Here is a 23,621-nt window from a genome sequence, read left to right on the forward strand (position 1 = left end):
GGGGCAGAAAGAGGGATACAGAGGATCTGAAGCAGGCTCCATTGATGTGAGCACAGAGCCTGATGCAGGGCTCAAACTCACAAACCATGAGATCATGACCTGAGCCAAAATCAAGAGTCTGCTGCTTAACTGACTGAGCCACCCAGGTGCCCCAGGAGGTGTCTTCTAGGACCCTTGCACTCAACATGCAGTCAAGGAGCTTGTTAGACATTCTAAATCTCTGACCCCACTCGGGATGTACTGAATCAGAATCTGAATTTTAATAAGATCTCCAGGTAATTTGTTTGCTCAAATTCGAGAATCACTATAGGAAAGGCAGGTTTGAGCTGTGTAATCCTTTCTAGGGTAGGGCCCCAATATTTAGGGAGCCAAGCTCTGGAGACTAACTTTTGTCAGAAATGATCAAGTCCTGGGGCACCTTTCTGGCTCAGTCGGTTAAGCATCCAACTTTGGCTCAGGTCATGGTCTCATGGTTCATGAGTTCGAGCCCCGTGTCTGGCTCTGTACTGATAGCTCAGAGCCTGGAGCTTGCTTCAGATTCTGTGTCTCCCTCTCTCTCTGCCCACCCCCACTCACACTCAGTGTGTGTGTCTCTCTCTCAAAAAATGAATAAACATTAAAAAAAAAAAGAAAGAATCAAGAACTGGGGCACCTTGGTGGCTCAGTCGTTAAGCGTCTGACTCTTGGTTTCTGCTCAGGTCATGATCTCACGCTTCGTGGTTTCGAGCCCCACATCAGGCTCTGTGCTGACAGTGCAGGGCCTGCTTGGGATTCTTTCTCCCTCTCTCTCTGCCCCTTCCCCTTGCACTGTCTCTCTCTCTCTCAAAATAAATAAACTTAAATTAAAATAAAAATCTTCATGTATTCCTTGAATTTAACTGAAGATTGACATACGGGCAGGGAACCAATGTATGTGGAATATCTTTAAAAAAAGGAAATGGGGGACGCCTGGGGAGGAGTTCAGTCAGTTAAGTGTCCGACTTCAGCTCATGTCATGGTCTCACAGTTCGTGGGTTCAAGCCCTGTATCAGGCTCTGTGCTGACAGCTCGGAGCCTGGAGCCTGCGTGGGATTCTGTGTCTCCCTCTCTCTCTGCCCCTCCCCCAGCTCATGTTCTTTCTCTGTCTCTCAAAAATAAATAAATAAATAAATAAATAAATAAATAAATATAAAAAAAAGAAATGATTAACTCCTGATATAAATGATTCATGTTATTAAAATGTACAAATAATTGAAGTAGACAGTTTATTGCCAATTTAATAGTATAAAGTAATAAATAATTGCTATACCGCTTGGAATACTCACGGTGTGCTCAGCACAGTCATTCCTGTAATCCCTTGTGATGCATTGAAAAATCACAACCATGTGCTACTTAATACTTAAGCATGAGAAATCGTAGCACAGGGTTCAAAACCTTGGAATGTCAAATGATCCTTTTCCTACAGACAGACTTAAGGGAAATTAAATCATAATCTAAACAATGTTGAGTGATCTCAGAATCAAAATGAAAGAATATGGGGATTAAAAACTCAAAGGGTTTTAGGCATCAGGAAAGTAATGTAAAGGAGCCAAATGGGGTGGGTGAGGACTGTGGTCACCTGAGAAATACGTGTCTCACCAAAGGGGACAGTTGCTACTTAGCTCCAGCTAATTTTTGCTCTATGTCATAGATACGGTGTTGCTGGATTTCCAATTTTTCAAGTGAGCTTAAAAATCAATATTTTTTCATATGAAAGCGTTTGAGTTTTGAATGTTGACAACTAATTAAAAAAATATTGGGGATGTCTGGGTGGTTCAGTCAGTTGAGCGTCCAACTCGATATTGGCTCAGATAATGATCCTAGGGTTGGGGGATTGAGCTTGGAGCCTGCTTAAGATTCTCTCTCTCCGTCTCTCTCAGGGTACCTGGATGGCTTAGTTATATGACTGACTCTTGATTTTGGCTCAGGTCATTGTCTTGCAGTTTGTGGGATCAAGTGCTGCACCGGGCTCTGCACTGACAGCATGGGGCCTGCTTGGGATTCTCTCTCTCTCTCTCTCTCTCTCTCTCTCTCTCTTTCTCTCAAAATAAATAAATAAATAAATATTAAAAGAAAATATATATGTAAAGATTCTCTCTCCCTCTGCCCCTCTCCCCACTCATGCTCTCTCTCTCTCTCTAAAAAAATTTTTTTAAATGTTCTGCTATACTTTTTAAATCAGCAATTCAACTTCTAGGAATTAAACTACATATATTAGAAATTGAATACATTTGAATATTCATACCTTTGATATGATGTAAGTGCTAAATTATCTTCTGGAACATTGTGTGAAATAGCAAAGTATTTAGAAACAAAACAGATTTCCATCAGCTGGTGTTGGTTAAACAAATTATGGCACACTCAAACAATGGAATACTCTTCAACTATGTTTTTTAAAAAAGGAAGCTTTTTGTGCATTGATATGGGGTGATCTTTAAGAAACATTATTAATGCGGAAAGGGAAGGGGAAAATAGTTTCAAATAGAGAGGGAGGCAAACCCATAAGAGACTCTTAAATACAGAGAACAAATGGGATTGATGGAGGGGGGTGGGGAAGAGGGGAAAATGGGTGATGGGCATTGAGGAGGTCACTTGTTGAGATGAGTACTGGGTGTTATATGTGAGCGATGAATCATGGGAATGTGCCCTGAAACCAAGAGCACACTGTATACACTGTATGTTAGCTAACTTGAAAATAAATTATATTAAAAAGCAAAAGAAAGAAAGAAAAGAAAGAAAGAAAGAAAGAAAGAAAGAAAGAAAGAAAGAAAGAAAGAAAGTTAGTTTAGGAGTTCACCAGAAAAAAAAAGAAACATTATTAAATGCTTTTTAAGTTTTTATTTATTTATTTTGAGAGAGAGAGAGAGCGAGAGCACATGAGCTGGGGAGGAGTAGAGAGAGAGGGAGAGAGAGAATCCCAAGCAGACTCTGCACTGCCAGTGCAGTGCCAGATGTGGGGCTCAAACTCACAAACTGTGAGATCATGACCTGAGCTAAAACCAAGGGTCAGACGCTCAACCAACTGAGCCACCCAGTCACCCAAGAAACATTATTAAATGAGAAGAGCAGGTGTAGAACATGGTATATAGCATGCTATTATTTGTGTAAATAATCCATTTAAAAATATATTTTCCTTACATATACATAAAAGATTACTGGAAGGATACATAAGAGATTAATACTGGTTTCTGAGAAGAGGGCAAATGGAAGGTGGCAGATAAGAACGGGAGTAAGGGTTTTCACAGTATACTACTTTATACCTTTTGAATTAAAAAAAATTTTAAGTTTATTTATTTTTGAGAGAGAGAGAGAGAGAAAGAGAGAGACAGAGAGAGGGACAGAGAGAAAGAATCCCAAGCAGGCTCTGTACCATTAGCATGGAGCCCATCATGGGGCCTGAACTCACAAACCATAACATCATGACCTGAGTTGAAATCAAGAGTTGGACACTTAACTAACTGAACCACCCAGATGTCCCTATACCTTTTGAATTTTAAAACATGACAATGGATAGTATATTCAAAATTATGACATTAAAAATGAAAAGAAAAGGAACATGCCTGGAGGGACACACACACATACATTAAAAAAAAATACTACCTTAACTTCAATTACCTCTGAATAGAAGGATTAGGAAACAAGGCAGTGTCTAGGAACTTTTTGCATTTTTACCCTTAAGTAATGTTTGAAAAACATTTTTACAATGTGCCTTTTTTACTTTCATAATAATAATTTTAAAACATCAACTCAAAAAAACACATATGGATCCCAACACACACCCACACCCACTTTGTAGATTTTAAACACTGGAAAGGGTCTAGCCAATAAAACTTCACAGACCACTTAGATCTGTAAGCTGCCAGTTAAAGTTGAGTGAAAGGAATGTTTAAGGACATCAGATTAACAGAGATGATATGAATAATAAAACCAGACAGACCCAAATTATGTGGGTTTCAACTCCCTGAGTGTACACGCCAAGGACTATCTAGCCATTGAGACTGGAAATACTCTACTGACCAATGGCTAAGCTGCTTTCTCCCCTGAACAGCATTCACACTGGCTGTGACTTTGCCTTGGGTCACTCTTTTTTTTTTTTTTTTTCTTCCACAGATAATTCACTTCTGACTGATGCAATTTTTTCTCATATAGGTTACTGTAGAAAGTCAGGTAATAGTCAAACCTGTGACTCTCTAGTGACTGCATATTGATGCTCTCATCAATCATGTGTTCACCTTGCCTTTTTTTTTTTTTTTTTTAAGGGGTGGGGGAAAGGTTACTATCTGATTTTGATGGGGGAATACATGGTAGCCTTCCAGTACTGACATCAATTGTGTGTGTGTTTTTTTAATTTTTTAATGTTTATTTATTTTTGAGAGAGAGAGAGAGAGAGAGAGAGAGAGAGAGAGAATCTGAAGCAGGCTCCGGGCTCTGAGCTGTCAGCACAGAGACTGATATGGGGCTTGAACTCATGAACCAAGAAATCATGACCTGAGCTGAAGTTGGATGCTTAACTGACTGAGCCACCCAGGAGCCCCTAATACTGACATCAATCTTAATCTGCTTCCATTTTACCCTGACCTGCACCTTGTCCTGAATTTCTTTTTATCAAATCAGTGTACAAATCACCTTTCTCTCTCCCTCTCTTGCTCTCTCCCCTTAGTTTATCCAATATAGCACACTCTGTTCTGGTGAAGGCATAGTCTAGTATCTCCATTTCAAAGCTCTGGTTTCCCTGCCTCAATTTTCAAATAACCCTGGGAACTTACTCAGGCCAAGGAGAGGGCAGTTCTGGTTCAAGGAGTCAGAAAACAGAAACAACTATCAAGTCTCTGGTAACAGTGCATGACTGTTTATTTCTCCATACCATTTAGTATTGCTGCTAAAGTCTGGTTCAGCATTGTCCCATGAATACATGTCTTCTCTGAAGGGACTGCATGCTGGTCCAAGTTCCTGCACAAGCCCAAGTGATGCCCCACACTTAGCTTCCAAGGTTATGGCTGTCTTAGTTCACATCCACATGCTAAGTTACTGTTACCTAGAACATTTGGCCAGTATAGACCTAAGAGTTTTCACTATCACTATCTCTATCACTTACTGGGACAGACTCAGACTCAATCCTCTTCAGCAAAACCTGTGTTGAGCATTGATCCATGGCCTAGATGCCCCCTCTCCTTCTAGTGAATTCTCTTATACGCTTTCCTGCCAGTTGGCGATGGTCTACCAAATTTCCCTAACTTCAGACTTTGGAGAGTACAGATTATAATTTCCTTCCTTCCTTCCTTCCTTCCTTCCTTCCTTCCTTCCTTCCTTCCTTCTTTTCCTTTGTTTCTTTCTGAGAGAGCACAAGTGGTGGAGGGAAAGAGAGAATCTTGAGCAGGTTCTTTGGGGCTCCGTCTCACAAACTGTGAAATCATGACCTGAGCTGAAATCAAGAGTCAGACTCTTAACTAACTGAGCCACCCAGGAGTGCCTTTTCTGTTTTCTTTTAAAAGATTCTTGGACTGATCATGATAACTACCACCATCATCGTTGTGTATTACATATGAGTTTCCTGTGATTGCCATAACCGATTACCATAGACTCGTTGGCTTAAAACAACAGGAATTTATTCTCTCACAGTTCTAGAGGGTAGCAATCCAAAATCAAGGTGTTGGCAGGGCTGTGCTCCCTCCAAAGGCTCTGATGAGAATCTTCCCTTGCCTCTTCCAGCTTCTGTTGGTTCCAGCCAAGTGTTCTTTAGTTTGTGGCTGCATGACTCCAATCTCTGCCTCTGTCTTCACAGGGCCTTTTCCTCTGTCTCTCTGTATCTTCTCGTCTGTCTTTTACAAAGGACATTTGTCATTGGACTTAGGGCTCACCCAGCTAATCCAGGAAGAATTCATCTTGAGATTCTTAATTATATCTGCAAAGATCCTTTTGCCAAATATGTAAAAACATTCATAGGTTTCCAGGGGAGGACATGGACGTATCTTTTGGAGGGCCCCTTTCAATCTACTAGATATTATTTTATAAATGAGGAAATGTGGGGTTGAGAAAGATTAAGGGATTCTCTGAAGACAAATTGCTCCCCCTCTACCACACAGCTCTGTCCACTTGAGAAGGGTAGCAGATTTTTTTAAAACCTCACACACTAAAAAGGTCCTGTTAGACTCTTATCAAAGAACAATTGGTTCCTGCTGGCCTTATATTTGCACAACCAGAGGGATCTTCTAGGACCACCTCTAGGAATTCTGGTTTTAGGTGGGCCTTCCAAGCATTATTTTTTTAATTTTTATTTATTTATTTTGAGAGAGAGAGTGTATGAGCAGGGAAGAGGCAGAGAGAGAGGGAGACAGAGAACCCCCAAGCAGGCTCCATGCTATCAGCACAGAACCTGATGTGGGGCTCGAGCCCGCAAACACAATATCATGACCCGAGCCAAAATCAAGAGTCAGGCACTCTACCGATAGAGCCACCGAGGTGCCCCAGCATTATTATATTGTATTGCATTACATCAAAAATTATGTCCAACTATCTTAAGGACATTTGATACTGGAGAATTGAAACCCATGGCCTTATTTTAATCAATGAGTTCAACCTGTCTCTGTCCCACTTTGTAACCATTTCCCTGAATAGGAATATAAACTGGCTTGTGTTTCATCCTTTTTATTATTCTCAACTCACCCTCCTGTGCCTATTGTGGAATGCCAGAGTGAGAAGGCTGACACACAGAGAGGGGAACCAATATGAAGTCCAGATCATAAACACCTGTATAGAAGATTTAATATCTCCCCTGAGGAGGAGTCTGTCAGGCTTTTTCATAGTTCAGCTCAGCGACGGTTCTGCTGTTGTGGAGCTGGCCTCATAGGGGTTCTTCACCAACTTGGCACACCGAAAAATCATCACAATTAGGAACAGAAACAGAAGAACAACAAAGGCGATGGCAAAGCCTTTGTCTACATCAATACTGCTGGACAGGCTCGAATCATCCATGGGAACACACACTTCTTTACCCTTGTAGAGCAGTAGCTACCTCCTCAGGGATCTTCAGGTTTGTCATATTCCTAGACAAAAGAGGATAAAACAAGTTGATTGGTTTGTATATGTATGTGTGTGTTTTCTTAATAACATGTCAAAACCAAAGGAGATTTGAAAAAAAAAAAAAAGCAAGGCTTATTTAAGAAGCACTTATGAAATTGATAAAGTTAGCATGGGTGATGTTCAAAATATATACACATAAAAGCATAAAACCTCTGGAAAAATACTCCAAGGCAAAACATGAGCAAACATGTATAGCTCAGAAATCAACTAGAGCTTCCTTGCCTGGTAAGATCCAGGGAAAGCTACCTTGAACAGCCCAATTCTGTGTTACATCCAAATCTTTCTCTAAGATTTTTTTTTTCTTCCAAATTCTAAGAGTACATATTGTAACTAATTTGTTCTGGAGTCTTAACTTACTGGGTATGAACATAAAATTATTTTATTTTTTCTAATTACTATGTTTAACTGTGCTGTCATTCCCATTGTTTTTATATGTTTCTTTATTTTGAGAGAGAGAGAGTGTGTGTGTGAGAGAGAGCAGGAGATTGGCAGAAAGAGAGAGGGAGAGAGCTAATCCCAAGCAGGATCTCGTTGACCCACAGAGACTGACGTGGGGCTTGATTCCACGAGCTGTGAGATCATGACCTGACCCACAATCAAGAGTCGGACGTTTAACTGACTGACCCACCCAGGTGCCCCTGTCATTCCCATCTTTTAATGAAAAATGAAGTACATCCCAGAAGGGATCAATTTTGGTTATTAAAACTTAGTCCACTTGGGGCGCCTGGGTGGCTCAGTCGGTTGAGCGGCCGACTTCGGCTCAGGTCATGATTTCGCGGTCCGTGGGTTCGAGCCCCGTGTCAGGCTCTGTGCTGACAGCTCGGAGCCTGGAGCCTGTTTCAGATTCTGTGTCTCCCTCTCTCTGACCCTCCCCTGTTCATGCTCTGTCTCTCTCCGTCTCAAAAATAAATAAACGTTAAAAAAAAATTAAAAAAAAAAAAAACTTAGTCCACCAAATCAACACTGAAAGGAAGAAAAGCAGAAAACTCCCACTTCCCGATTTCAAAACTCACTGTAAAGTTACCATTATTAAGACAGTGTGGCACTAGCCCAAGGATAGACATATAGTTAGGTGGGATAGATTTGGAAGTCTAGAAATAAACTCATATATCTATTGTCAACCGATTTTTGACAAGGATGCCAACACCATTCAGTGAGGAAAGAAACATTGTGCTGGGACAACGGGACAGCCACATGCAAAAGTATGAAGTTGAACCCTTACTTCACACCATATATAAAAACTACCTCAAAATAGATCAAAGACCTAACTCTGCAAAGCTCTTAAAAGAAAACAAAAGAGTAGATCTTCATAACCTTGGATTTGGCAAAGAATTTTTAGCTATTACATCAAAAGCACAAGCAACAGCAGAGAAAAATAGGTAAGTTGGAATTTGTCAAAATTTAAGACTTTTTCAAGTGTCTGTCAACAGATGAATGGATAAAGATGTGGTGTATATATGTATATAAAATGGGATTTTACTCAGCCACAGAAAGGATGAGACCTCGCTGTTTATGACAACATGGGTGGACCTAGAGGGTATTATTCCAAGTGAAATAAGTCAGACAAAGACAAACAATGTATGATTCGTTATGTGTGGGCTCTAAAAAAAAAAAACAAACAAAAAACCCCCAAAAAACAACCTAAAAAACAAAGAATTAAACAAATAAAAAGCAGAAATATATCCATAAATATAGAGAACAAACTAATGGTTACCAGAGGGGAGGGATGTGAGGTATGGGCAAAATGGATGAAGGGGAGTGGGAAGTACAGGCTTCTAATTATGGAATGACTAAGTCATAAGGATAAAAGGGACAACATAGGGAGTATAATCAGTGGTATTGTAATAGCATTTATGGTGACAGGTGGTAGCTATACTTGTGGTTAGCAAAGCACTAGCATATAAATTTGTCAAATCACTAACCGTTGTATACCTGAAATTAATGTAACATTGTAACATTGTGTATCAACTATACTTCAGTTAAAAAAAAGAAAAACATTTAGGGGCACCTGGGGAGCTCAGTCACTTGAGCGACCAACTCTTGGTTTTGGCTTGACTCATATCATGCTCTCATGGTTGATGAGATTGAGCCCCAAGTCTGGCTCTGCGCTGACAATGCAGAGCCTGCTGGGGATTCTCTCTCCCTCCCTCTCTGCCCCTCCCCAACTCATGCTCTCTTTCTCTCAAAATAAATAAAGAGATTTGAAAAAAAAATGTTTAAAACTTCTGTTCTTCAAAGGACACTATCAAGAACGTGAAAAGACAACCCAAAGAATGGGTGAAAATATTTGCAAGTCATATATCCGATAAGGGACTTCTATCTAGAATATATAAAGAATTCTTATAACTAAATAAAGGGAATACAAATAACCTAATTAAAAATTGGGCACGGGGGGCTCCTGGGTGGCTTAGTCAGTTAAGTGTCCGACTCTTGATTTCGGGTCAGTTCATGATCTCACAGTTCGTGAGTTTGAGCCCTGTGCTGACAGCACAGAGCCTGCTTGGGATTCTCTCTTTCCCTCTCTCTCTGCCCCTCCCCTGCTTGCACTCTCTCTCTCTCTCTTTCTCCCTCTCTCAAAATAAATAAACTTTTTAAAAAACTGGGCAAAGGATCTGAGTAGACATTTCTCTAAGGGAGTTATACAAATGGCCAATAAGCAGATGAAAAGATGCTGAACATCACTCATCATGGGGAGTTATCAATCAACAGGCATAAAATTGTAGTTAAGCAAGATGAACCAGCTCTAGAGATCTGCTGTACGACATTGTACCAGTAGTAATGATAATGTATCGCACACTAAAAAATTTGTTAAGAGGGTAAATCCCGTTATGTGCTCTTACTATGATAAAATGAAAGAAAGAAGTTGGCTGAAGCAGGCTGTAGCAACAGAAAAGAAGGCAGAATTGGGGCACCTGGGTGGCTCAGTCAGTTGAGCATCCAACTCGGGTCACGATCGCATGATTTGTGAAATGGAGCCCCTCGATGGGGCTGACAGGGTAGAGCCCACTCTGGATTCTCTCTCAGCTCCTACCCTGCAGGCGTGCATGCACTCTGTCTCTCTGTCTCTCTCTCAAAATAAATAAATAAACTTAAAAAAAACTTTAAAATAAAAGAAGGCAGAATTGAGATTGATCAAGGAGAATTTTTTTTTTCCTGAGGGCCAGATAATGACCCCATAGATAGGGACCAACCCCGGGCATCATTCGAAAGAGGATCTAGCCTGAAAGGGATTCCTGCTGGAAGGAAGTTACCTTAACAGAAAGTGGTTGGAGGTAGACTTGGATTCAGTGCTGTAAAGCCAGTGGAGGGACATTGATTCTAAGGGATCTGCAGTTAGATAACCCTAGTGAGGGAACTTCTGAGTAACCCATGAGAAGTACATCATAAAGAAAGAACCCTGAACATCCTCCAAGCCTAGAGAGAAAGAAAATGCAAACAGATTTGTTTTGAAAAAAAAAAAAAAAAAAATGGTTTAGTGAATCTTTTGGGAACACAGAGAGAATGCTTGTTTCATAAAAGATTAGTTTGGGACAGCTGGGAGCTAAGCAGCTCTGGGAAACAATATCAGTAATTGTCTTCACGATGGGCAGAATTGTACCTTTGGCAGAGAATTGTAAGGAAGTGGTTTTGAGACTGAGGATAAAAGATGGGGCGCCTGGGTGGCTCAGTCTGAGTGTCCAACTCTTGGTTTCTGCTCAGGTCATGATCTCATGGTTATGTGAGTTCAAACCCCACACTGACAGCGTGGAGCCTGCTTGGGATTCTCTCTCTCTTTCTCTCTCTGCCCCTCCCCCACCTCAAAATAAACTTAGAGAAAATGCTTATAAAAAAAAAGACTGGGGGGGCGCCTGGGTGGCGCAGTCGGTTAAGCGTCCGACTTCAGCCAGGTCACGATCTCGCGGTCCGTGAGTTCGAGCCCCGCGTCAGGCTCTGGGCTGATGGCTCGGAGCCTGGAGCCTGTTTCCGATTCTGTGTCTCCCTCTCTCTCTGCCCCTCCCCCGTTCATGCTCTGTCTCTCTCTGTCTCAAAAATAAATAAACGTTAAAAAAAAAAAATTAAAAAAAAAAAAAAAAAAAAGACTGGGGATAAGAGAAAAACTAGTCTGGGGCTCCTCCTGGCAGCTGGAAATGTGGGAAAATTTGTAGATATTTGTATTCCCCTTAATATCTCATGTACATATATATCACATTATTGATTTCCTCACCTTTCTACAGTGCTTTTCAGAGCAGGGTCATGTGGAACTCTTGTGTTCCACATTTCAGTAGCTTCTTACTCCCTACATCTATTAATATCCTTTTGGGCCTACTTCCAAAATTATCTCTCAAGTCAACTCCTTCTTCCTTCCTTTCTTTCTTTCTTTCTTTCTTTCTTTCTTTCTTTCTTTCTCAATTCCCTTTATTCCCATGGTCATCACTGTACTCTAGGTCATCAAATACCAGACTCCTGCAAATACTCTCAGAATTCCTGAAAATACTTGTGTTCCCTTCCAAACCACAAAGTGGTCTTTAATAAATGGAAATCCATCAGTCTTCTGATTAAAATCTGTCACCAGCTGCCTACAGTCTTCAAACTTTTTAATGGGGTTCCAAGGCTCTCCATAATTTGATCTAACCTTGTTTCTTGCCACTCTCTCCTTCGTACTTTGTGACCCAGAAATGCTGGACTTCTCACAGTTCCGTGACTTTTGCATGATCCTCCTTTGCCTCTAAGCCTTGTCATTAATATTCTCTTTGTATTATTTCCATCCTTCTATATTCAACTTTTAGGCTTTAGATTAAATGTTAATTTTCCAGGGAGATATTCTAGTAATATTCACTATGGTTTACTACGATTACTTCAGAGTCTGTCTTCTGTGACAAAATAGTAATCCGACCTGAAAGTAGGATTTGTTTGTTTTTTATACTAAAAGTTTGGGATATATTGGCTATTCAATAAATATCTGTTCAATGAGTGGATGTAGCACTACACTCTGCTAAAGTGGGCATGTAAAAAATGCTGAACAAATGAATGACTTTGAGAACGTGGCATTGAGTTAAGACAGGAAAAGACTATTGGTGATCTCAAAGAAAATAGTGTCAGCAGAGTGGTAAAGAAGTAATCCAGCCTTCGGTGGATTAAGCAGGAAAGGGCAGTGAGGAAATGAAGACACTAAGATTTTACATCATTTATGAGGAGTTCAACCGGGAAAGAAAGAAGAGAAGTAGAATAGCTAAAAGCCTACTGCAGAATCAGGCAAAGGATTCCTTTTCAAAGACGGAATGAAAAGGTATCAGGTAGGATGCATTTGGTTGCAAGTGACAAAAAGTTCACGTGAGTGATATTAAACAATACATGGAATTTATTAACTTATGAGGCTGAAGTCCAGAGTAAAGTTAACTTTAGTTATGGTTGGATCCAGAGATTCAAGGTGTTACCAGGGTTCTGCCTTGATATGTCTATTATATTTCACAGTCCCACCTTTCTTCTATGTTGAGTTTATACACAGGCTGATTTCCTATAGTAGAAAGAATGGCCCCAATAAATCCAGACCTCTTATATTCCCTCTTCACATTCTCTCTTCCTCCCCAAGTCCAGAGGAAGAAAGAATACTTTTATATCACTCAAGATTCTTTGTTGCAAGCAACAGAAACAATGTCCCTCACCTGAGCAAAAAAAAGTATTTATTGCAAGGAAGAGGCTAGTCAGCTTCCAGAATGAAGTAGAATTGGTCTTATAAAATAGGCAGAAATCAGGGGCGCCTGGGTGGCTCAGTCGGTGTCCGACTTTGGCTCAGGTCATGATCTCACAGTCTGTGAGTTCGAGCCCTGCGTCGGGCTCTATGCTGACAGTTCAGAGCCTGGAGCCTGCTTCTGATTCTGTGTCTCCCTCTCTCTCTGCCCCTCCCCCATTCATGCTCTGTCTCTCTCTGTGTCAGCAATAAATAAACATAAAAATTAAAAAAAAAAAACAGGCAGAAACGAAGGGAGACGAGGCATTGGGAACCAACCACAGTCATGTTCAGCACAGGAGAAGTCTGGTTAGGGCACTGCTGGCACTGGATGATTTTGTTGGGCACCGCGGCTACCATCATTGGATACGCCCACTTCTGCCCTGCCTGAATTATAAATTGTGTCATCTTTGTGTCACTCAACATTCCAGTCCCTGGCGCCTATGCAAGGATGACACACAAATTCATGAAGCCTTCCATCCCCCCCCCCCTTTTTTCTTTTCCTTTATTTGAGAGAGAGGGAGAGAGAGAGAGAGACAGAGAGAGAGACAGAGAGAGAGAACGTGTGAGTGGGGGAGGGGAAGTAGGAGAGAAGGAGGGAATGTTAAACAGGCTCCACGCTCAGCATGGAGCCCGACATGGGGCTTGATCCCACCACCCTGGGATCATGACCTGAGCTGAAATCAAGAGTTGAATACTCAACTGACTAAGCCACCCAGGGAATGCCCTGAAGCATTCCATATTTTTAAGTAACTGGAATTTAAATAAAAACTTGGGAGGAAAAACAATCATAATGAGTCTTGAAAGTCAACATAAAGAATTCGAATTTTCTTTTCCAGGCATGGGGGAACCATTGAAGGATTTAGAACAGATAAGTGAGAGCAGGGGCCATATCTTACTGTACCTCTCACTGACCCTAACTGGAATGTAAGCTCTAAGCCTTAGTCTGTGTCCCATTAGTGACATAGCTTCAGTGCCTATGGCAGGGCTGGCACATTGTAGCTGTTTAGTATACCTACATAAATGAATTAGTATCTGTATCAGTGCCGGGAATATTGGGCATATACAATTCATGCTTGTTGAAGGAAGGAAGGTAAATCATCAAAGCCATGCTCTAAAAAGATAGCTGGCAACAATATATAAAAGATATTGGAGACAGCAAATAGACACCATAGGGTGGAAAACAATTAGAAGGAGTTGTAACAGTCTTTTTTTTTTTTTTATTTTTTTTAACGTTTATTTATTTTTTTGAGACAGAGAGAGACAGAGCATGAACAGGGGAGGGTCAGAGACAGAGGGAGACACAGAATCTGAAACAGGCTCCAGGCTCTGAGCTGTCAGCACAGAGCCTGACGCGGGGCTCGAACTCACAGACCGCGAGATCATGACCTGAGCCGAAGTCGGCCGCTTAACTGACTGAGCCACCCAGGCGCCCCAGGAGTTGTAACAGTCTTAGCAAGAGGCAAGAAAAGTATAAACTAGGATAACATAGTAACAAAAAGGAAGGAATGGATGAGAAAGGATTTGACATGACTTATACATTAGATGAACATATGGGAGGAAGAAGTGATAAAGATGACCTGGGGTTTGACTTTGGATGGCTGAAAGAAAAATGCTGCCATTAATAGAACAATTTATTTTAGGAATTAGCAGATATTCAAAGGGAATATGATGAGTTCAGTTTGGAGTAGGTTGAATTTAAAGGCACTGGTGTGATATGCTCAAGAGGCAGAAATGTGGGACTGAAGTTTAGGAGTAAAGAAGAGCAAGATCTTTAGAGCTGAGTCACCCAGATGCAGGGTAGTTGAAATCATAGAAGTAGATGAGATGGCCAAAGGAGAATTTGAAACAAGGGAATGTCTGCTTCTACGGTGGAGGGAAGAGAGCTAGAAACCACAGATGGAATAGTTATAGTAGGAACACCTGAAGAATGGAGAGTCATGAAATTGAAGCGATGAGATAATTCAAGGAGGTGTGTTACCAAGAGCCTCAAATATTGCAGAGGGATGGAAAACGTTCAGCATTTGGAAATTGGAAAACATAAAATCATCTCTGATTTTCCTCCTTATCTCATTGAATCTGAATTTCTGAGCTTTTTTTATTTTTGTTTTTTTCAATGTTTATTTATTTTGGGAGAGAGAGAGACACACACAGAATCTGAAGCAGGCTCCAGGCTCTGAGCTGTCAGCACAGAGCCCGATGGGGAGCTCAAACTCATGAACCGTGAGATCATGACCTGAGCCAAAGTCAGACGCTCAACCGACTGAGCCACCCAGGCACCCCTTGAATTTCTGAACTTTGAATCAAAGGTCTCTAGTTCACTTATTCAAACTTCTCACTCACAGATGCTAAATTCCAATAAGCTAATTTTGATCCTGTTAGGCTGATACCTTTCCTCCCTCCACCTCAAAAAGTAAAATACAGGGGCACCTGGGTGGCTCAGTCAGTTAAGCGGCCGACTTTGGCTCAGGTCATGATATCGAGGTTCGTGAGTTCGAGCCCCGCGTCAGGCTCTGTGCTGACAGCTCAGAGCCTGGAGCCTGTTTCAGATTCTGTATCTCCCTCTCTCTGACCCTCCCCTGTTCATGCCCTGTCTCTCCCTGTCTCAAAAATAAATTAAAAAAAAAAAAGTTAAAAAAATTAAAAAAAAAGTAAAATACATTCTTATTAAAAAAGGAAAAGGAAAGAAAAAGGCTGATGTTGTTTTGGTTCCAAGTATGCCATGCATGCTCTTGGCTCTTATTTTCATATTCAGGGATCATATCTAGGTTTTATAAGGCCTGAAGTTTATACAAGTTGGACGTTTCTCTTTAAAAAAAAAAAAGCAAGATTTTGAATACAAAATTATGTAAAAAGTTTTTTAGAATGCAAAAAAAAAAAAATCACAAATTATTGCAGCCTTGGATATTCAGTTTCCTTTCCTCTAAGACCTCTTAGGCAGGGGTGCCTGGGTGGGTTGAGCATCAGACTTTTGATTTCAGCTCAGGTCGTGATCCTAATATTGTGGAATTGAGCCCTGTGTCAAGCTCTGTACTGAGCATGGGTCCTGCTTGAGATTCTCTCTCTATCCCTCTGCCCATTTCTCCAGCTTGTGGATGCTCCTCTCTCTTGAAAAGAAAAAGAAAAATTCTTTAAGACCTTTTAGGTAAAGTCACTTTTCTTGGCAGATAAATCCAAAACCTTTTTTCCATGTCCTAGAATTTTTAAAGTGGTTCTTAAGGTTCCTGTTTTATTTGAGATGAGCAGCAGAAATGCTCAGGACTAGAATAGGGAAAAGGAGATAGGGCAGGAATCTATCGGTTTATGTAAAGTTTGGTACTGCTAAAGTAGGACACACAACAACAGCAGTTACAAATCTGTATCGGATGTTAGTTCCACTTTCACTTGATACTTCCCCGAAAGATTAATCCCTTCTTCCTTTCCTATGTTGCCTTCTCAAATCACTTCATTTCCCCCATCTGTTGCCCTGTATTTCTTAAAGATAAATATACAAAAACCAAAACAAGACGACAACAAAAACAACCTAAAAAGACCCAGCTTTTCTGTCCGGGCCATAAGTTTACTCTAAAGGGAGAGGTGATGATGAAGAAATACAATAATGACGCTCTCCTACTATAATCCCTAAAATCAAAGACATCCTCTAGACAATAGGACCCACAGGGGTTCCCCAAGCTTGTTTCAAAACAACACTGTACCTTGTAAAGTTTCACTTTTGCATAAAAGCCCTTTACTTTTCCCTCAGTCATTTCCCTAGTACTTCCCAAGTTTGCGGAGAAGCTCTACAAAACTCAGAAGGATTGTTGTAATTATTCCCATAAAAACTTCACTAGAAAGACAATACAGATAGTTATTTACCTCTTGAGAGAGTGATAGCCAAGGCTGGCTGTTGGCAGGGCAGTCTCTTCTTGCTCAAGCACATCTCTTGGCAGCCTCTCCCCTTTTTATCAACGCCCTCTTGCGAAAGGAGAGTGATTGGTAGCTCTGTCCCTTCCCCACTCCCACGCTGAACTCAGAAGCTTCATGAATAGTTCAACTAAAACATGATCAAGTTTCAGACACTCCCATAGTGAGTGAGAAAATGATCCACTAGATTAAATTGGAGCCCAGTTCAGTAGAAGAATATTTCCACAACTCTCCAAGGGCTGGGGCAGCCAAGGTTAATAGCTCAAGTAATACCTTGTAAGTGGATCACATGGGTGGTAGAAGATGGGTCAGGAGCCAGCTTTTTGGTCTCTGCAACGGTTCTCTGGATTAACGGTGACATGTGGGACATTGTTAGAAATGCAAATTCTTGGACCCTCATCCATGCCTTAATGAATCAGAAACTTTAACCAGCCCTTCTAGGGGTACTGTAATGTATGCTCAAGTTTGGGAACTATTTACCAACAAGATCAGTTGAAACTCAAAAATTTGCTTTTTCTCAAAAAGAATTTACTTAGAACATTTGAATCAGAAAAGTCTAAACTATTTTACTTAGTATTAGGTATTACATGTGTTCATATATAGCGAAATTTACTATTTCCTCTAAGGTTTTATTTGGTTCATCAAAAAACTTTTAGGGGTGCCTGGGTGGCTCAGTCGGTTAAGACTCTAACTCTTGGTTTCAGCTCAGATCATGATCTCCTGGTACCTGCGTGGGGCTCGGCGTGACAGAGCAGAGCCTGCTTGGGATTCTCCGTCTCCCTGTGTCTCTGCCCCTCCCCAACTTGTGCTGTCTCGGTCTCTCTCTCTCAAAAACAACAACAACAAAAAAAAAACAAACAAAAAAACGTTTATAGGGTGTATGTATGTGTGTGCATGCACGCTCCAGTGCAAACTTGTCTATCTGTATTTACATATGCTTATAAATATACAGAATATTTCTGGAGAGAATTATTCTGGGGCTTCAAGATGAGAAATTGGGTGGTTTATATTGTACCATGTACATATTATCTAGTCAAAAAATTGTTTTGAGTATTAGATAAATTTTCAAAATATTATCAACCTTTAGAAAAGTAACTCTTCTGGAAGAGGTGCTATATTTAATAAATTTTACTGAATCCCAATAATGTGTCACTCATTTGCTAGATGCTGGGGACAGAATGGAGAATGAGGTATGGTCCCAGCTCTCACTTTTATTTTTCCAAATAATATGTAGCAATTTAAATTCTAAATGTAGCAATTAAAAATATTTTCAGTTTCCAAATTCTAAATGTAGCAATTTAAAAATATTTGGTGGGGGGAATCTGGGTGGTTTAGTCGGTTCAGAGTCAGACTTTAGCTCAGGCCACCATCTCAAAATTTGTGAGTTCGAGTCCCGCATCAGGCTCTGTGCTGACAGCTCAGAGCTGGGAGCCTGCTTTGGATTCTTTGTCTCCCTCTCTCTCTCTGTCCTTCTCCCACTTGTACTCTTGTCTCTCTCTCTCTCTCTCTCTCAAAAATAAATAAACATTTAAAAATATTATTGAAGAAAATAATCTGTCACTAATTCTTGGAGGAAAATAAAATAAAATAATTTTCTGTTTCCAAATTTCTCTTGCCCCTGACCATACAATCACAAATTGTGTGGGAGAGGTGTTTTCAGGGTAGGAAAAACTAAAGTCTGAAACAAAACCAGGCTTTGCTGCTCATTATGATAGCTACCATTGTTTAGTGATGGACCTTAAAACAAAATTGCTGCATATTTCTGTTTTTTTTATAATTATAGATGTCCTTCAAACATTACAGAAATATGTACCAAAAGATAGAAATCTCCTATTAATCCTATGCTCCAGAGACAAACTATTAATAGTTCGGTGGATTTTTCCAGCTTTAATTTCTATATTTATTGTAATTATTATCATTTACAAGATAATGTTCATTTTATGCTTTTTTCCCCATTTAATAATATACCTTGGACATCTTTCTATTTTAATACATTTAGATCGACTTAATTCATTTTAATGGCTGCTAAGTATGTAGGTACTCCATTACATACATATCCCTGATTTTTTTTCACTATTAGTGGGCATTTGGGTTGTTTCAGATTTCTTTTTTTTTAAATTATTTTTACACTTATTTATTTTTGAGAGACAGAGCACAAGTGGGGGAGGGGCAGAGAGAGAGGGAGACAGAATTCAAAGCAGGTTCCAGGTTCTGAGCTGTCAGCACAGAGCCCGGCAAGGGGCTCGAACTCACAAACCGTGAGATCATGACCTGAGCCAAAGTCGGTTGCTCAACCAACTGAGCCACCCAGGAGCCCCTCAAATTTCTTAGCAACATTGCAATGGGTATCCTTGCACATATTTTTCTGAGCACTTGTGGAAATGTTTTTGTGAGATAAATTCCTCAAAATGGTAAAAATATAAATGCTAGGTTGTAGGATATAAATATTTAGAATACTAACAGGTATTGCCAAGTCACACACTAGAAAGGTTATTGTAATATACAAAATAGGTATGAAAGTGTTTATTTTTCCAGTGTCACCAATATAGGTTACTTTCAATCTTTGAAATATTCGTCCAGCTAACAGGCAAAAACAACATCTCAGTTTTTAAAAACTTGCATTTCTCTGGGGCGCCTGGATGGCTCAGTCAGTTAAGCATTTGACTTTGGCTCAGGTCATGATCTCGTGGTTTGTGGGTTTGAGCCCTGTGTTGGGGTCTGCACTGACAGCTCAGAGCCTGGAGCCTGCTTTGGATTCTGTGTCTCCCTTTCTCTCTGCCCTTCCCCTGCTTGTCCTCTCATTCTCTCTCACTCAGAAATAAAACAACAACAATAAAACAAAAACATAAAAAAAAAAAAACCCTTGCAGTTCCCTCATTAGTATGGTATTTGAATTTTTGTTTGTACATCACTTTCAGATATCCTGTACCTATCCTTTCTCTTCTTGTCATTGGGCTATTCCTCTCTTATTCATTGATTTAAAGGTTATATATATACATATACACACACATACTGACAATATATTTTTACTTTTGTGATATATGTTCTCAGTTTCTGTCCTTTGACACTCCCACTCCCTCACATTTGAAGGTGCTATCAACATCAGCTTCCAGAATTTAACCTCTCTGCTCAGCCCCATAACCTCTCCTAGCTTCTCTTGTTTCCCTGACCAGTCTCACCTCCTTCTGCAGCTCTAGAATCTCCCACCCCCAAGATACTGACCTAATTTGTCAACCTGTTCTCTAATCCTGGGTAAATTCCTCAGTTTGCTTCTGATATTGGCAGACCAAGTAGTAACATTGCTCTGTAGTTTCATGAACATTTATGCCTTCTGACTTTAGGGTCTCAGAGAAGTAGAACATCATTTTATGTATACATTCTTAGTCATACACTTCCCCAAATTACCCACAGCTCTGTAGCTAGAACCAACAGCATTTCTACCTTTTGTTCTCAGCAGAAGTTTGACCTATTAACTCTTTGAGCATCAAAGCCACTGCGTATGAGTCTTTCTTCCTCTCTTTCTTCCACTTCAAAATGTTTACACATTTTCAGGAAAATGTGCCTTGGTTTTTTGAGAGTAATATGTCCATATGTGGCCTAACCTATCTGCTGGTCTCCTCCAGCACCAGGTCTTACTTGTTTTCTCAGGCATATATATTTTCTTCATCTTTAATTTGCAACGCTTTTCACAAGCTCAGTCTGTAGACATACTTTTCTATTTGTACTCTACGTACCCATCCCAGCTACCATCTGATTACTTTGCCTTCGTTGCCTTTCTTTCTTTCTTTCTTTCTTTCTTTCTTTCTTTCTTTCTTTCTCTTTCCTTCTTTCCACCCTTCCTTCCTTCTTTCCTTCCTTCCTTCCTTCCTTCCTTCCTTCCTCCCTTCCTTCAAGTTTTTATTTATTTGGAGAGATGGAGAGAGTGTGCACACGCATAGAGGAGGGGCAGAGAGAGAGGGAGAGAGAGAGAGAGAATCCCAAATAGGTTCAATACAGTCAGCACAGAGTCCAGAGCCCAGAGTGGGGCTGGAACCCACGAACCGTGAGATCATGACCTGAGCCAAAATCAAGAGTTGGATGCTTAACCAACTGAGCCACCCAGGTGCCCCTTCATTGCCATATTTCTTAGTGTTTTTTTTTTTAAATGTTTATTTTTGAGAAAGTGTGAGTGGAAGAAGGGCAGAGAGAGAGGGAGACAGAGGATTAGAAACAGGCTCTGTGCTGACAGCAGCTTGGACTCACAAATGGTGAGACCATGACCTGAGCCCAAGTCAGATGCCCAATCGACTGAGTCACGAGGTGCCCCCATATTTCTTGAAAAGGTGTTGTATGCCAGCTATCTGACTACGTTTACTCACTTTCTGTACACTCTCAGTCACTCAACTATGGTTTCTGCTGCATCTACTCTCCTTAGATTTGCTCCTCCTCATCTCTGAACACGTGATGCTATTGCCCAAAATCTTTTATCTCGAAATTCCTTTTGCTTCCATTGCTTCTTCCAGATTGCCTCTTCCTTCTTCCATCATCTGAAACAGGCATTTCTCTCTTTCTTTCTTTTTTTTCTTTCTATCCTTTAATTTCCAAAGCATGGTCATTCACGTTTGACTGCATAAATGGTGCATAAATATTCTCTTACAGTAGGCCAGGACATCTATGGTATCCCAATTATACAAAAACAGATGCAAAATAGTGTTAAACTTCCTTGTCTGAAATTATAAGACTAAGTGGGTGTGCATATATTTTTCAAATTTTTTAATGTTTACTTATTTTTGACAAAGAAAGACAGAGCATGAATGGGGGGGAGGGGAAGGGCGCAGAGAGACAGGGAGACATAGAATCCAAAGCAGGCTCCAGGCTCTGAGCTGTCAGCACAGAGCCTGACGTGGGGCTCAAACTCACGGACCATGAGATCATGACCTGAGCCGAAGTTGGATGCTTAACTGACTGAGCCACCCAGGTGCCCTTTATTCCCATCCCATCCTTTCAGCTGAACTTTATTGATTACTCTTTGGCCTCCTTATGTTCCCCTATCTTGTGAAAGGCATCAATTATCCAGTCAGTCAAGCCAAATCTCCTTCCCATCCCCCTACCTCTAGTCATCAAGTGCTGAAAAGACATCTTCCTAAAATTTTCTGGAATGGATCTCTTCTCCATGAGAGTTCTCTTTGGCAAGTCCATTTCTTCATAACTCTGACATGTGAGATTTTAATTGCTCTGCCACAGTTTTCTCTTTAGTCCACAGTGACAGCTCCAAGTCTGTTTGCTTTTGTAGTTCTTGTATTATGGTCGTAGTCTTAAGGACAGTGGCACAAACACAGCTCTTAGTCTCTTTCTGCCCAACAGCTAATGGCTTAAAGCATGCATGCAAAGTTTGATACTGAGACTTTATTGCTAATGATTCCATTAAGAGTGTAACTGGATTTTTCTTGCTTGCTGACTCAGAATGATTAGTCTTGATTTCATATTCTGGTCTGTACTGAATGTAATCTGGATCAGAGTTAGCTTTCTGGAACATCAGTTTCATCTTGTTGACCTCTGCCTCCATCTTGAATAGTTGACATTCCTCAGACTGAAACAGGCATTTCTTGAGGCATTTTTTTGTGTCCTTTTGCCTCTCTCTTTTAACTAAGGTGCTAGCATTCTATGAAACCACAGTGTCTTGCAGTTGGTGAAGTTTACATCTAGGTCCCAACCTCTCTTTTGGGCAGATGCCCTATGATTTCATATGCTTAATAAGCATTTTTATGGGGCGCCTGGGTGGCTCAGTCGGTTGAGCACCGACTTCGGCTCAGGTCACGATCTCGCGGTCCGTGAGTTCGAGCCCCGCATCGGGCCCCTGTGCTGACAGCTCAGAGCCCGGAGCCTGTTTCAGATTCTGTGTCTCCCTCTCTCTGACCCTCCCCCATTCATGCTCTGTCTCTCTCTGTCTCAAAAATAAATAAACGTTAAAAAAAAAAATTAATAAGCATTTTTACCTGGCTGTCCTACCAACCAATCCAACAAATAAATATGAACAGAACAAACCTGAACTTCCAGTTAGCCCCTATCTCTGTTATTGATATTATCCCAAATCCTTCTTTTGACGTCACAGCTTCCTTTCATTCCATTCACGTACAGTTCCATGGCAACCCTTTTTGATTATTTGTCAAAACGGTACTTGTGGCAATCATTGTCTTTTCAGTTTCATTGACCTGTGTCAGAACCTTGTAATTGCTGTCCTGGGTTTCTGCAGTAGCTACTTACCTAAGTGGATTTTCTGCCTGCAGTCTTCACCCCCCCCCCCAAAAAAAAAAAACCTGGATCAGTGTTCCTTAAAATTTTAACCTCCAGGAGCAGGGTTTCTGGATGAAAGATGAATGTTTAAAAACACATAAATATGTCCTATGCGACATTTGGAACATACTTTTACCAAAAAAAGTCACTTGTGGGGCATCTGGGTGGCTCAGTCAGTTAAGCATCGGACTTTGGCTCAGGTCATGATTTTGTGAGTTTGAGCCCCGCATGGAGCTCTGTGCTGACAGCTCGGAGCCTGGAGCCTGCTTTGGATTCTGTGTCTCCCTCGCTCTCTGCCCCTCTCCTGCTCCCACTCTGTCTCTCTTCTCTCTCTCAAAAATAAATAAAGTTAAAAAAAATTTTTTTAAGTCATTTGTCATTTATCTGAAGTTTAAATTGACTAGGCAACCTGTATTTTTATTTGCTAAATCTGTTAACTATATCTGGAGACACTAAAACTGGTGCATCCGCAGATCACCATTTTAAATAATTAAAAAAACTGCCTTGCCATCATTATCAAGGTAACAAAACAACTTGTAATAGGTAAAAAATTAATAGTAGCAATAGTAACTTTAATATTGGTAAGCTGAAAACATGTGCAATAGGTCATTTTTTAAACAAATTTTTAACAGTGTTGATT

General features: G+C 40.6%; 1 protein-coding gene and 1 pseudogene across 4 annotated transcripts; both read right to left on the reverse strand.

The window, feature by feature from the left end:
* Positions 1 to 5,608: 5,608 nt before the first annotated feature.
* Positions 5,609 to 16,781, reverse strand: CTXND2 (cortexin domain containing 2). Of its 4 annotated transcripts, none has more exons than XR_009607182.2 (3): positions 16,661 to 16,781; positions 6,766 to 7,061; positions 5,609 to 5,833 (listed from the first exon to the last, which is right to left on the reverse strand). XR_009607182.2 is itself a non-coding variant. In XM_060622597.2 (3 exons), the coding sequence occupies exon 3, from the start codon at positions 6,988 to 6,990 to the stop codon at positions 6,823 to 6,825; it is 168 nt and encodes a 55-aa protein (XP_060478580.1). In that variant the 5' UTR covers positions 6,991 to 7,061; positions 10,350 to 10,512; positions 16,661 to 16,773; the 3' UTR covers positions 5,609 to 6,822. The 4 variants fall into 4 exon arrangements, 2 of the variants coding, with proteins under 2 accessions (XP_060478580.1, XP_060478578.1); XR_009607181.2 differs by having other exon boundaries at positions 5,609 to 5,837; XM_060622597.2 differs by adding an exon at positions 10,350 to 10,512 and having other exon boundaries at positions 5,609 to 7,061; positions 16,661 to 16,773.
* Positions 16,782 to 21,890: 5,109 nt separating this feature from the next.
* Positions 21,891 to 22,253, reverse strand: LOC132671878 (SKA complex subunit 2 pseudogene; annotated as a pseudogene).
* Positions 22,254 to 23,621: the final 1,368 nt, after the last annotated feature.

This window comes from Panthera onca, chromosome C1, assembly GCF_046562875.1.
Source record: "Panthera onca isolate mPanOnc1 chromosome C1, mPanOnc1 haplotype 2, whole genome shotgun sequence".
Lineage (NCBI taxonomy): Eukaryota > Metazoa > Chordata > Mammalia > Carnivora > Felidae > Panthera > Panthera onca.